We start from the raw sequence: 16,070 nt of genomic DNA, 5'->3' as shown, positions 1-16,070 counted from the left end.
TATTATTATACATTTATATAGCTCAGACATATACCGCAGTGCTGTACAGAGAACATAGAACTCTGCACTAGAAGAGATTAATACGTTTAGATAATAGGGGCACCAGATCACCTAAGATTTTCATACAAACTCCATGCAGATCCCTGCTAGGAGAAGACCCCTGGACCCAGGTACACAATACCACACAGCTGATCCGTGAGCTACCTTAGAATGTATTTATTTGGCATGAATGTATTAGCAGCCTCTCACCTCTACAGAATATGACAGGTCGGGGCTCTTGTTACTGCTGACTCGGGCAAATAAATCTTCACATAACTGGAAAGAGAAGAAATAGGTCATTATTATATAATATCACACAAAGATCAGTTTGCCAATCACATGATATATGAAGTCACATGACAGAATAAACCTGTATTATTATGACCAATGGGGTGTTCCCTCCGGGGCCCCCCAATCCCCAGATACATCACATGTAGTTTGGTACTACCCCTCTAAGCATCACAATAGCTTAGCCCCAATACAACCTTACATCCTAATATTATCACATGACCAATGCCTAGGACAATGCCAATCCCCCATCATAAATCACACGATGATAGAAGAAGATAGAAAGTACAAAATAAATAGATGGATTATCCCTAAAAATAAAATTAGATGGCCAGAAAAAAATCCTAAGACCTAATGCCCCTTTCCTATACAGTACCTGGACTCCGGACCCCTCCTTTCACTAAAGTCACATGACCAATGCACTCCCTCCTTTAACTAAAGTCACATGACCAGTGCCCTCCCTCATTTCACTAAAGTCACATGACCGGTGCCCTCCCTCCTTTCACTAAAGTCACATGACCAGTGCCCTCCCTCCTTTCACTAAAGTCACATGACCAGTGCCCTCCCTCCTTTCACTAAAGTCACATGACCAGTGCCCTCCCTCATTTCACTAAAGTCACATGACCAGTGCCCTCCCTCCTTTCCCGTAAGTCACATGACCAGCTCCCCGCTCCTAGACACTCTTCAGCCAATACCTGAGGGATGATCCCATGTTGCTCCGGTTCGGGTTTTCCCATCATGGTGTAGGATTTTCCAGCCCCCGTCTGTCCATAGGCGAAGATGCAGACGTTATATCCTTCAAACGCATGTAATAGCATCTCCTCTCCGATGTCTTTGTACACCTGATGCTGGGAGGCGAAGTTTGGGTCTTCCGCCTGCGAGGAGACAAATGCAGAAGATTGCATCATCATCACATGACCCAATAATAATGTCATATATTGCAGCTTCCTAATACCAAGATGTGAAGGCTGTCTTGGTTTTCAATATTTTGGGTAAAATACCTCCTAATCCCATTGTGTATTTGTTTGTTGTAAGTCTGCCTACAAATACCAGATCATTGTCGCTGGAAATAACTGCTACAGGGGAGGGAAGCTTCGAGAAGGCTCCATGCTGCATCCCCCCCATAGGAAACAGTCACAGCTGTTCAGGGATCCTGCAGGATGGATCACCACCAAGCAATTTCCTTCTCGGTCAATGAGAAAGCATAAAATACAAAGATTATAAAAACCTCACACCAGCATGCTCCACCAAATGCATGTCACCGTGTCTATCCATCTTGTTATACCAGATTTATTGATATGCAGACAGCTGCCATCTTTACAAAACCTGGCGATCCTTCCGCCCCTGCAGGGTTCCTGGACTTGATCTGTTCCGAGCACTTCCGGGTTCACAGCTGTCACATGACAGCTGAGTGTAATCAATGTCCTAGCTGTCCGGGGGCCCCTCTTATAGACAGTGTTGGGTATCACCGTTTATCACCATGCAATGCCAGAGATGCAGCCAGTGTTCTCCCCAGGCTTTTTTAGCTGGGCGCACCACCCGGAACTTTTCAGTACCCAATAGCTACATCCCCCAATCGAAAATAAAAAAAATTCTAGGGAGAGCACCGTGCACCAAACACTTCATTCTGCCATTCTTCCCACTTCCCTCTCACACAGCAACAAGCTGAGATTACCTTTATAGACCGGCTGCCCGCACTATGTATAGAGAGATGTGTATATGCAGCAAATGTCACACAGAGGACATGCCGAGGCATGGTACTTACTGTAGTGTGCGACCAATAGGAATAATCAAAGGTAAAGTTCTTTGGAGCATCTTTGGGCTGTTTTGGGTTTGAAATACCTAAAAAGAGAAAGAGAAGACTCAGTGATAGGACCAGCGTGGGATCTAATATAGAGAGTGTTCTCTGTACTGCACTGTGGTATATGTCAGAGCTATATTAATGTATAATAATAGTGTGTGACTGTGGGGGGACATTAGAGTGTCAGCTCCTCTGTAAAGCGACTGATGGGACTGGCTCAGTGTTCTCTGTACAGCACTATGGTATATGTCAGAGCTATATAAATGTATAATAGTGTGTGACTGTGGGGGACATTAGAGTGTCAGCTCCTCTGTACAGAGACTGATGGGACTGGCTCAGCGTTCTCTGTACAGCACTGCAGTATATGTCAGAGCTATATAAATGTATAATAATAGTGTGTGACTGTGGGGGGACATTAGAGTGTCAGCGCCTCTGTACAGAGACTGATGGGAGGGGCTCAGTGATCTCTGTACAGCACTATGGTATATGTCAGAGCTATATAAATGAATATTATTAGTGTGTGACTATGAAAACAAATCTCTCTTACATGTCGTTGTGCCTTGCATCTGGATGACACATTTGGAATCATGTGCGATCTCCCGGGAGTTAAAGGGACGTACGCGGACTGCGACTTTCACCGAAGCGCCCGCCATCTTAATATTCAATTCAAACCTTCAAAAAAAAAAGTTATTATTGCACAAGATCAACTTTACAATAATAGTGTGACAAAAATACAAAAACTTTATTAAATGCAACATAACAGGGCAACGAAGCGGCAGAACATCCTATGGACTGTAAAAGCTGCAACCTATACAGCTCCTCCTGCCCTGGCAGAGTGGTCACATGACCCCAGATACACAGGAAATATGTGAGTTTAAAGGATTTCATGGTTCAGAAGTGTTCAATCCCGAATTTTGTTTAAGCCAGGAGGTGGGAAGAAGCTGTAGGTGGTGGCAGCCCCTGTATTGTGACCTAACATATTGGAGACGTGTATTCCCTTCACATATGAACCTGCAGACCGGTCACTGCTGCTCTCTGTCCTTGTGCAGGCTGACCGGTCTTGTCTCCGCCCCCTCCTGTAGTGGGAACACAAACTGGGCTTCTCTCAGATCTCCGCTGTCTATATACAATACAGGAATGATGGCTGCTTTTACAAGGTCATATCTGGGTTTGCCAAAGCATTTGCACCATTCATGATCCCTGTTACACACACGGAATTATTATTATTAGGTATTGTGGTTTTAGATTCTTTGCAGATAATTATGAAGACCTGCAAAGCAGGGGAGGTTTTTTTTATAACTGTTCTGAAGATTTCCCTCCATTTCCTGTCCTGGAGATACAACAGGAAGTGCTGAAAGCTTCACCGTGACCGGAAGACCTATCTTTCCCTTGGCTGCAGTGACAACCAGCACCAGGATAGGCGGAGTGCTAAATCTTTCTGCACAATAAGCTAAAGCTAGGTACACAGTATCAATAATTATCGTTAGAAAACGAACAATTACGACCGATCAACGATTATACTTGAACGATCGTATTGTGCACAATTCTGTACATACTGTAACGATACGATACCTTCAAATATAATCCACCAACAGTGTACACACGCTAGATAAAGTAAAGGAGAAAGTGTATTGCAGAAACATGCCTGATCACTGAACGACCGTACACACGATAGACAGTGAACGATCGTTGGCCAATCAGATCCACCGTGCCAGTCGTTCATTTCCAACGACAATCCTCATTCGTCGGCGTCGTTGGTCACTTTTTTTTAGAACGACTTTTGGCCAATCGGTCGTTCGTTTCCAACGATAACTATTGGACGTGTGTATGCAGCTTTATAGAGGATCCCCAGCAGCATTCCTACACATTATACAATCTGTTTTGTGTATTACGAGATCATTTTTAATATTATATCCTCAGTGCCTTAGCCTGTGATGGCAGAGTATTGTCACACACATGGAGTATGTATTGTGAGGGCCATTCTTTCATATAATCAATGCATTTCCCATTGGTGGTATACCAATGTTCTCCCCGGCCCCTTTTAGCTGGGCGGCCTGCCCAGCACTTTTCAGTAACTCCCCGGCTGTATTTGGGTGGTTGGGGCTGCCACACTGAACACTGGGATAATGGTGTCACACATGGAGGATGTATCACTAGGCCACATTTATATTATATGTCTCCCCCCCCCGTGATGGGGGTCACATTGTTATCATAGTTTGTATCCGTGTAACACACGAACATGTGTGATTTCTCCACACGTGACAGGACGGCGGTGTGACACGCACAGGATGTACACACTATACCATCAGGGAAGGTGTGTCAGCTGGTTTTGGTTCTTGCCCTCCCATCAGGAAGTTCCATTGTTTTGCAGGGTGGGGTGTCTCTCAGATTTTATCCCCAAGCCTGGACACTCCCGTCACGATTGCTGAGATAAGCTTTCCTTCGGTGAACGTACAGGATGAATGTTATATCAGCTCGTCATAGCTTAATGAGGGATCAGACTGGGAGCCATTGCTGGATGGACCCGCATTGTATGTCATGGCTAGAGTGTCCTATAGAAAGAATCCGGAACCCCAGGACTAGAGCAACGTTCCTCCAGCACAGGTTCCTCCATCGCTGCAGATCCATCTCCAAGTGCAATAAAAGATAACAAAGCAGACGTTACGGGGTCTCCTTTATAGTGCCGTGTTTCTGGGGGAACCTAGGAAATAACTTTCAGGTCTTCAGGGGACCCCTTCTATAATTATTATTCCCATAGATCACAGGACATTAGTGTGGTGGTCAGTGGGAAGAATTATTATTATTATTATTATTATTATTATTAAGAAACAGGATTTATATAGCGCCAACATATTACGCAGTGTTGTACTTTAAATAAGGGTTGCAAATGACCGACCGATAGAGAGTGACACAGGAGGAGCAGAGGAGCTTACAATCTAGAATTCCTCTTACATTGCTGGCCATTGGGAAGAATATCACCCTCACAGATAGAGAAAATGAGTATTGGGGTCACTACTGACCTGAGAGGTGCAAACTGGGCGAGAGACCCCTAGCAACCTCTGGAGGATTTCTTAGGAACCCGTAGCAACCTCTGGAGGAACCCCTAGCAACCTTTGGGGGGACCACCAGCAACCTTTGGAGGGACCCCCAGCAACCTTTGGGGGAAGCCCGGGCAACCTCTGGACAAACCCCTAGCAACCTCTGGGGGGACCCTTAGCAACCTCTGGGGGGACCCTTAGCAACGTCGGGGGGGACCCCTAGCAACGTCGGGGGGGGACCCCTAGCAACGTCGGGGAGGGGGACCCCTAGCAACGTCGGGGGGGGGGACCCCTAGCAACGTCGGGGGGGGGGACCCCTAGCAACGTCGGGGGGGGGGACCCCTAGCAACGTCGGGGGGGGGGGACCCCTAGCAACGTCTGAGGAACCCCTAGCAACCTCTAAAGGAACCCATAGCAACCTTTGGGAGGACCCCTAGAAATCTCCTGGAGAAACCCCTAGTAACCTTTGGAGGGACCCCCAGCAACCTCTGGGGGAACCCCTAGCAAGCTTTGGGGGGACCCCCAGCAACCTCTGGAAGGACCCTAGTTCTGGTTGCTGGACTGGGGATCTGACGGAGAGATGACCCCCTCATGCCTCTGTATTTCTCCGCCTCAAAATTAAATCATTTTAAGAGAAAAAAAAAAAGACAGCATTGCTGTATGATGAGTCCCGTGTATCTGTCTGTATCTGCAACCCCTATTTAATGTACAGCACTGCATAATATGTTGGCGCTATATAAACACTGTTTAATAATGTTTAACAAATATTCCTCTCCAGCTCCTGTGTCTCAGTCTGTATCAGTCAGTACTTTGCAGCCCCTACTTACTGTACAGCGCTACATAACATGTTGGTGCTATAATAATAATGGGAGGGGATAGGAATGTATTTGTGAGATGAAGGCACAAGGTATGAGGAGATAAATCGGGTTTGCTCCGGCCACCACCCTCACATCTTGCCTTAGCAGAGAAAAATCCCAGGAATTTTCCTCCCCGGCTCAGACACTTCCAGGATAAGAGAAGCCGGACAATGGCTGACGGAAAGCTGCGCTGGGTAGAATGAGCACACTGACAGCCACCTACCTATTCCTAGCATAACAACCCCAGCTACTCACCCCCTGCCCTGCTACTCAGTCACTAATCCCCCCGGACTTTTTAGGTGGGCGCACCACCCGGCACTTTCAGTACCCACCCGGCTGATTTTGGGTTCCTGAAAGTTGGGTCACAATAAAGGGGCTGATGCTCACCTACAGCTTCTTCCCAGCCAGCTTTAAAAAAAATTCTGCAGAGAATACTGTATGTGGCCGATTTTATATATACGTTCATATATCACACACACAGCGGTGACACACACACACGTAATAAAACGATTATAACAAAGGAGGAGGTACGATTGCAGTTTATTTCAGAAATTTGCAGCTGACTACGCTCCGGTTCAACTGAATGGGAGAAGGGTTATATCCTCTATTCTGAGCCAGAGACGTCTGATTGTCAGCTCTGTTTTGTACGAGGACGGAGGAGGGGGGAGGCTCAGGGGATTGTTTGTTTTTTTATGTTTGCTTTGTAAAAACTTAAATTCTTTATTAGAAAGCCAATAAAAATGGCGACGAGTTGGGTTGTTTAGGATGAGGTGCGGGCCCTATTGGTTTTGGAGGTTTCTAGGTGAAGAGACTTGACTTTAGTAACCCCGAGTCATCACGGCTCTAAATGACAGCAGGGTAACATTCCAGCATGCCGAGCATTCTGCAGGGTGAGCGGGCCGGCAGGAACTTGCAGTATTTACAGATGGCATGACACATAATGGAGGCGTGTGCATACAGGTCCACATGCCATGGCAGCAGGTGACACGCTACACGGACCGGCTACAGGAAATCCCGAAGGAAGAGCACGCACAGCTACAGCAAAGAAGTATTTCCTAACAACAGAAAACGTGATTCACTGAATATTTCACAGTGAATGTACAGCCAACAGAAAAACACACGACTGCATTCCAATCGATCTTGGATCAGAAAGGTTCTGTAGATTCCGGAGCAGAGAACTGACATTCACACGTTATCAATCTTCCAAGTGCAAAAGCGTATGACAACAAATGCGTCATGTGTATTAAGAAGAGCGATAACCGATGGGCCATTCCAGGGCCACAAAAGCCCCGCTGGATCCTGCCCATTAAAAAACAGCAGCAGGCCTTTCCATGGCGGGTCACTAAACCCTGATACGGTCTTCTAGCATTCCAGATTGGAAAGGATCCCCCGTGCTGACCCCAGGAACATGAAAGAACAACCACCGACTGATTTAGAGGCCGTTCCCTTTCTAAGAATAAATGGTCACGGACCGGGCAGCTGGAGGACTGGCTGTGCCAAAATATCACACACCTGTATTCTACCCTGAATGTGAAGAAGCTGTAGGCGGGTGTAGGCCCTGTATGAAACAGCCAGGTGGTTACTGAAAAGTGCCAGGTGGTGCACCCTGCTAAAACGGGCCGGGGAGAACACTGCACTCCATTTGCAGCAAGGTCAGGGAATGAGGAGGGTGAGAATGCGTTCTTGTCCATAGTTAATCATAACTGTCACCGTCAATGAAAATCAATTTCACAGCTTTAGACTTTTGAGTGAGTGTTTAATGCCGTTTCCCCATTTAGGAGATTGACCCCCAATTATGCTCTGATGACCATTGACATTGGGACCAGGCCAGTACAGGAATGGAGGGGAAATATTCCCCTCGATTAGGAAAGTACAGCACGGCCTAAAGCGGAAATAAAGTCAGATTAAAAAAAAAAAAAACACAATACTGCAAATGCTTTAAGAGGTTTCTTCGTTTGGGTCCCGCATCATCCCGGTATTTGTCTTTGCAGAGGAAGCAATGGGCACCGACATCTTTTCTCTTCTTTCAGGTTCTTCTTCCTACGTCACCAAATTTCACACTGCACAGGCGCAAGATCGGGTGACGTAGATAGGGAAAAGATCGCCCTGCGCATATAAGAGATGGGCGTTGTTTTACTTCCATTAAAGAAAGGGCTCCTTTATAGCGTATGCCCGAGATTAGGACATGTGCAGAAGGAGCAGCCAATACCCCCGGGGGATGCGTGACATGGGTATCCTGGGAGAATTTGAAAAGGGTGTTGCACTTAAAAAAAAAAAATCAAAATACAATATTTACCCTAAACAAAAGGGTTGGCTACCTTTTACGTAAAGTAAAAATTTTGAGTTTAGGTCCGCTTTAATATGCAATATAAATCCTGCCTATTAATAAAAAAAAAGGAAACTTGTACTGATGACAACTATCTAAGGTGGAGTTTATCAACCGGGGTTCCTCCATGGATTGCTGAGCAGTTTTAGATTAGTTTAACTGACACCAATGATCTATTTGGCTATCTGTAAGGATGACATTCTTCCCACTGGCCAGCAATGTAAGAGACATTCTTCCCACTGACCATTACACTAATGTACTTGGAACTATAGAAGGGGTTCCTTAAAGAGTAAGGAAACTAAAAAATGTCCAAAACAAAATATAATACACTTACCTTCAATCACGCAACGCAGACGATGGGTCCGGAGGTCTCTTCTATCAGGTCCTGCGTCACGCCGGTATCTATATCCGAGCTGGCACGCCGACGTTTTTTTTTTCAACCTATGTCACCCGATCTTGCGCCGTGGTCCGGTGACGTAGGTTGAAAAAAAGAAAACTTGCCGATCACAGTGCGCATGCGTGAGATGGTCAATTTTTTTTTCTCACGAAAAGGCTCCTTCTGTGCATGCCCAAGGCCCCCAAGCATGCGCAGATGGAGCACCCAAGAGCCTCCTAGGATGTGTGACGTAGGTATCCAGGGAGGCTTTGTGCTCCCATTCATACAATACAAACATAATTTTTACCTTACATAAAAGGGTTGTCTACCCTTTTATTTAAAATGTAATTTCTGAGTTTAGGAACGCTTTAAGGTCTGAAAGTGATTTCATAGGTCTCCCATGTTAAAAAGAACAGATGATCAGATGATCCCAGGCCTGGTTCCTATCCATGTAGCTGTGATCACATAGCTGTAGGATTAGTTGTGGGGTCAGCCATTGTATACATTTGTGCATGCAGAACCATATAATGCAGAACCAACACATGCATCTGCTAATAAAACTCACAAAAAGCCTTTTAACTTTGTTGAGACACAACACGGACAAATGACAGGGATTGCGATACATTACCCCGGATCTCTGAGCAGACGGCAGACACAGGAGGACCGGTAGTTCTTGTTCCTGCGGATTTGGGAAGGGTTCTGTCTCGGGTGATTCAGGGTAATTAATATAATTTTAGGAGGATGCTGTATGAGATTTCCAGATTTCACGTGGTAAGGTATCACACGAAGGACACTTGCAGACTCAAGCGCCAAAATGCCATCAGATTTTCAAAGCAGATGCTGCAACCTTACCAATGGAGGACGAATGTTGTCTTTGTAAAAGGCCCCTGTACTACCTATACTAACCCTACCTGCACATTACCATTCCTTATCAGGCAGGACTACCAGAGGTTTCACAAGCCGGGTGGGAACAAATTGTAGGTGGGTAGCAGCCCCAATATTGTGACCCAACTCTTCGGTAACAACCAAACTCAACCGGGTGGGTACTGGAAAATGCTGGGGTGCAACTAGCTGGGGAGAACACTGCGGGTACTTAAGGGCATACGGGACCACGTGACCTATCTCTTCTATTCTAGTTCACAAATGTTTTCAAAACTGGACCAGATCCATTCCAGGTTTGCTGGATCACCCAGCTTTACTGATCCAGCCTTGGAGAGCTTTAATAAATCAGGTCCAATAACCCTAAATTGCTGGTTCTCCTTGTCTTGTGTTAACCTATTAACCTCATGGCGTCTCACCATAGAGGACAATGGCTTGCAGGGGAAGGTTGTCACCACTCGCCCCGGGGCACCAACACAGACAATTCTAGCACCAGCACAGGTAAGGGGAACATCGGGAGGTCAAAGCCGTCTATTAGAGAGAATCCGCCATTTGCAATCCCAGATCAAGCTGTCACATCCTGTAATTGTCCATGGGTGATGCACAGACTCCAGGTATTTCAGCAATGCCGGAATGAGGAATTTGTCATGTCGGGGTGACATTTTTAGTCACATCATTAGCATTCTCCTGAGCTCATGTGACTCCTTCCAGGTCTGCAAACAAATTCGGAGAATCCATTTTCCTATTGTGCGTTACTTCCCCCTCCTCCTAGATTGTAAGCTCTTCAGGGCAGGGTCCTCTCCTCCTCCTGTGTCACTGTCTTTGATTTGCAAACCCTATTTAATGTACAGCGCTGCGTAATATGTTGGCGCTATATAAATCCTGTTTATTAGTAATAATTGCATACACATGCTGTTAGCAGCCACCTATGTACAGAAGAGGAGCAGCTTTCAGTAATAAAACCCGGACCGAGGTCCAAGTAAAGGAAAATGGGGGCTTGGATGTAATAAGGGGATACCTGGAAGGGACCTTTACTGGAGTTATGCTTTATTTTTTTTATTATTATTCTTGGGATTCTTGCAGTTCCCCTTTAACCTATGTTCTAGACACAGCAAGGGTTAAATCAGAAGTGTGAGCTGGTCCATTGAAGAAGTTTTACCCCGGGTATGAGAGAACATTATAATTAGCAAGTCTTCTCTCTATAAATAGTTACATAGAAGACCATGTAAAAACACGGGCAGCTTGATGAGGCCGATGTTCACTCTATAGGGCCTCAGCAGTTCATAATGCCCACAACCAACAATCCCCCCGGCCTTCCAGGATAAGAACAATTCCTCAGACATGAGCTTCACAAATCCCAATTTCCCAGTCCAATCAGACAGGAGGGGGTTATATGCTTTCATTTCTTAGATTGTAAGCTCTTCTGGGCAGGGTCCTCTCCTCCTCCTGCGTCACGGTCTATCATTTGCAACCCCTGTACAGCTCTGCGTAATATGTTGGCGCTATATAAACACAGTTTAATATTAATAAACCAGTACTGACGATTCCACAGGACGTTGGGTGCTTGCAGCGTCTCCAGAATCCAGTAAAGTTCTTTCCCTCAAGCCTAGAAGTATATAGAGGTCAGCGGTGGATATAGGTAGGTGCAAAATGTGCTGCTGCATGAGGGCCCCAAACCCTCCTCATCTAACAAGGACCCATGGAAGTCACATGACACTTGTAAGAACTGCATCACAATCTGTGGCAGTCGGGTGCAAGAAAAAATAAATTTACTTGATTGGGAAAGGTTGAGACGGAGAGTCAGCAGAATGCTGCAGCTTACCGCAGGGTCCGAAACGGCCCCCAGCCCTTGAGCGCCAGAAGTTTTTTTAGGCTGGGTAGGAAGATGCCATAGGCGATGGTGGCCCCTGCATTGTAAAGACCCGAAATATAGCAGGGTGGTTGTTGAAAAGTTCCGGGCAGTGCGCCCAGCTGGAACGACCTGGAGAGAACACGGCTACCATTGTCCATAAACAAAGTTTTTAGGTTTCCTGAACTAGCGGCAACTCCACAAAGCCCACAATGAATCAAATTCAGCCCCAGAAAAGGGCATAACCCCGGGGCACAACACACAGACATGCCGCTATATAAACCTAAGTCAACACGCAGCTCAGGTATTCGCAGTATCAGGTGTAATAAAGAATTTACCTTGGCTGTGGTTTATTCCACACTCTTATTATAATCTTAGTGTGTCAATATTTACCCGTCTGTGGTGCCTGGAGGCAGAAATCTTTATAATGATAGCTATTTGGTAAAATGCACATGCCGGCTCTTAGAAAATGATAGAGAAGAAAGAAGTTACAATGTCAGCGGCATTCCATGCTTACAACTTAAACCTAAAGTAAATCTAAACCAAGCATGGCGGCCGCATTAGCTTTCTATTTTCCGGCTCATCTTTTGTTTATTTTCTCCTGACGATTCTGACAATATTTTCAGCTATTATTATTAAACAGGATTTATATAGCACCAACATATTATGCAGCGCTGTACATTAAGTAGGGGTTACAAATGACAGACAGGAGTAAGAGGACCCTGTCCCGAAGAGCTTACAATTAAAGAGGTTAGAGATTATTAATGAATTCAAAAAACATTGACATCTGCACACAAATTGCACCGACTTGATCCAATCGAGGTCTGAAGAAGGCGTTTGATTGGTTGTTTTCAAATCAGTGACTCTGCTTGCTTTCACATTTTTTGAATCTGAAGTTTCCTTCTTATTAATCCACAATCAGGTTGGATATTATCGCAGGAGAGGGCAGTCAGTGTCCCTGCTGTATTAATTCCTCCTACCTGATCGCGCATGAGCAGTGCTAGCTTTGGTTGCCAGGATACCCAGCATTACGGGATCCTCTGCGCATGCCGGGAATTGTCATCCTGGCCAATCACGAGCCCTGAAAGTCGTCTGCTGGAAGAGAAGAAAATAGCGGCACCCTGCAGGGGATGGGTGACCAAGACGAGTTTATTTCCGCTTTCAGCATATCCAATGGCTTTGCTCTGTATGTATGAAGGAAGCCATGGTTGTTGCAGACTGGACTACAAACATGTCAGCCTCTGTTCATCCCTCTATTTGGGGGGGGAGGATTGAAGATTACAAAAGAATCAAAGTTTTTTAGGTGCTTTCAGCTCACAGGAAGTAGCAAGGGCACTGCAATCCAGGCAGGATCAACAAGATTTAACGTATTTAGAAATGGAAACAACATGGCAATAAAACCCTGGAAATCTGCAATATAATAAATTCTTTCCTTACACATTACTATTACCCACTTCTTAGATTGTAAGCTCTTGTGGACAGGGTATGCTCCTCCTGTATCTGTCTGTCATTTGTAACCCCTATTTATTGTACAGCGCTGCGTAATATGTAGGCGTTATATAGATAATGTTTAATAATAATCTAGTTTGCATACTTTATATGGACGATATGCTGTGGGTTGCAAACGTCACAATGCAAAGGCCCGGCCCAAGTTCCAATAAAAGGTTTATCTGGTCCCCTATTTAATGTACAGCGCTAAGTAATATGTTGGCGATATATAAATCCTTTATAATAATAATCTGGTAAATTGTGCAGAAGATAGCGGTTGATCTTGCTAGAAAACCTGCAATTGCTTTCTATGCATCCTGCAGTGTTATCAGCGCCCCCTGGTGGATTAAAGAACATCTCCCCCTTATTTAAAGAGAAAGGTGTTCTGTAGTCTACACAGCGGTGTCACCCTAAGACAGGAAGTGAGGTATTCAGTCTTTAGGCCCCGCCCCGAATGCCCCTGCCACCAAATCTGAGCACCGCAATATAAAACATTTGCTGTTACTGGATTTGTAAACATTTACCCCTAGATACTGCCACCTAGAGGTTGGGGTGGGAATGTTCAGCAATTATCAATCCAGACTTCTCACTTTCTTACCTATTGTAACGTATGTCGGTTCTGTCTTATTTCATCACTTGAGGGTACAGAAATCCAATGATTCCCAGAATCCGATTCTTCAGATAATATAATCCAGGAGAGATAACGATATATAACATCCAATATAAAGGTCAGCTTCTAATCACATGACACGAAGCCTGATATCCTCAGTGACCACAAGGTCTGGATTATCCCAAGCCAATATAAACAGCAGGTGAAAGGCTTACGACCCCCCTTCACGTTATAACCAAATGGTATTTCCCAACACACATGTGACACATGACCCGGCCGTCTGCTAATTCTGTCCTTCGTCACTCCTCGGCCCTCGCCCAGATTTTGGAGCCCGCAGTCTACAGAGGTCCGGGTGAACTTTACTCCAAAAAGCTCAGAGATCTCACTTCCAGGAGGGGGATGAATCTGTGGGTGAAAGAAGAAGAATCAGGATAAGTTCAATAAATGATAAATTTACAGTGATCATCAGGATATGAGGGCCCAAAATATAATTCACCCCCATTGGCCTCCTCTCACAGAGCCCAGGTTGTCTGGAGATCAATGACCCCTCTACGAGTCCGAATGAAATCCAAACTCTGCACTTTTACCCTCTGCCAGGTTGAATCTGACTGGTCAGGCAACAAACGTGATCCTCCTGGGTGGAGCCTAATGAAGAGAACCTCCCACCTACCCTATATCGGGGCAGTTATGGTGACGGCAGGCTTTGTCATTATGATGCCATCCTCCAGTATCCTCCAATACCTTTGCTTAAAGGAAGTGGGGGTTATTCAAGCTGGGGAGATCAGTCTCTGGACCTGGAAGGGGTAAGTACGAGGTCAGCAGCACCTCAGGGGCATTGGTTAATTTTAGGCACGGGGGGGCTGTGTAAGCCAGCACAACCAGAAATCGGTTATCACCACCAAACTGGAAACCGGAACTGCCTGCAAGAGGCTCCTCTGCCCCACCATTTGCCCCACATGGCCCAGAAGGGTATATGAAAGGCAGAGCCAGAAGTCACCCCCTCGGATTTTAGGAAGGGCGGGGGTGTAATACCTGGCAGGTGGTCAGAAGGGAAGGTACCCCAGTACTATGTGTAGTACTAGAGATGGCCACAAGGACACGGCTACCTACAGGGGCCCAGCTAACCACAATTACCTGACCTAGGAAAGAAAACCAAAAACACCACATGGTACATTCCTAATTTGTTAGAAACATAAGAACTGAAGACAAGGGAAGTGGGAGGAGCTTTTAAACACTCTCCTATTGGAGCCAATCACCTTTCAGCTTGCTGTTCCAGAAGATATTTGGAGGGAAAATATCAAACTAGAACCTGGATTTACCCCCGGCCATTGGTATGTTGGTGTGCCCTGATTGGTTGTAGTAGAAGCCCCCCTTATGGTGGAGATGCGCTGAATGGCAAACATTGCGCTGTTTACACTCAGTCTGCACTATAAGTGATAACAAGGCCACCGCTTGATATTATCGGCCAAACCCAGCAACTGCCACCGATACCAGGCACAGGGCCCTGCCAAGCCTGCAATCTGACCAATCCCCACCCTTGTGTACTGATCAGGTGTGCGGCTCCTGAGGACGGGGCCAATCCCCAGGGACTCACCCCAGACCCGAAATATCACCAGACCTGGCCTTGGGATTTTTTGACAAAGTTATTAATGTTTAACATCAGATGAGGGTGAGGGTTGTGTAGTCAAATTAACACAAAAGGGCCCCTCCATATAGTCAGTCCCTGGGGCCCCACACACCTCAAATACAGAGGGGCTCCTCCAAACACTCAGTCACAGGGCCCCACAAACCATATATACAGAGGGGCCCCTCCATACAGTCAGACCCGGTGCCTCACACACTATATATACACAGAGGAGCCCCTCCATACACTCAGTCACAGGGCCCCACACACCATATATACAGAGGGGCCCCTCCATACACTCAGTCCCAGGGCCCCACACACTATACATACAGAGGGGCCCCTCCATACACTCAGTCCCAGGGCCCCACACATATATACAGAGGGGCCCCTCCATACTGTCAGTCCCGGGGCCCTGTCTGGGGTCACACACTATACAGAGTTACAAAGTCCCCCCATAAGTTTGTATACAGTACCTATGGGGCCCCTGGCCGGTGCTGGTTCGGTCCCGGGCCCTTGGCGGGTCAGGGGGTTTCTTTCAGAAAGTTTTAGGCCCGGCGGCCCCTCCTCGTCCTCTCAGCTGCTCACCCTGCCGGGAGCCGCCATCATCCAGCAGGGAATCCCCGCCCACCCACTGACGTCACATGCTGCTTCCCCGCCTTCCACAGGCTGCGCCCATAACGTGACTGCATTCCCGTACGAGCCTGTCACTCATCGATTAGAGCCCCGCCCAACACCTGTCACTCATGAGGCGGGGCTTTAAAGGAGTCAAGCTGGAAGTAGGCAAGCCCCCCGTATGTCAATCACGGTGGAAACCCCGCCCATGTGCTCAATGTGGCAAGGTTGTGTCACATTAGCTCAGTGATTGTTTCCGAGACCTCGCCCAAGGTGACGTGTC

The 16,070-nt window shown here is 46.4% G+C and overlaps 1 protein-coding gene across 1 annotated transcript in view; it reads right to left on the bottom strand.

Moving 5' to 3' along the window:
• Positions 1–15,815, bottom strand: part of LOC140322700 (kinesin-like protein KIF1C) — a gene marked incomplete in the record, with an annotated part of 33,918 nt that extends 18,103 nt beyond the window's left edge. Inside the window, 6 exon segments of the mRNA XM_072399271.1 lie at positions 256–315; positions 1,023–1,202; positions 2,093–2,169; positions 2,676–2,800; positions 13,540–13,956; positions 15,649–15,815. Coding sequence (XP_072255372.1) covers positions 256–315; positions 1,023–1,202; positions 2,093–2,169; positions 2,676–2,781 — 423 coding nt within the window.
• Positions 15,816–16,070: the final 255 nt, after the last annotated feature.

This window comes from Pyxicephalus adspersus, chromosome 2 (assembly GCF_032062135.1).
Source record: "Pyxicephalus adspersus chromosome 2, UCB_Pads_2.0, whole genome shotgun sequence".
Lineage (NCBI taxonomy): Eukaryota > Metazoa > Chordata > Amphibia > Anura > Pyxicephalidae > Pyxicephalus > Pyxicephalus adspersus.
Note: the sequence above shows the minus strand (reverse complement) of the source record. Positions and strands in the feature narration are given on the sequence as shown.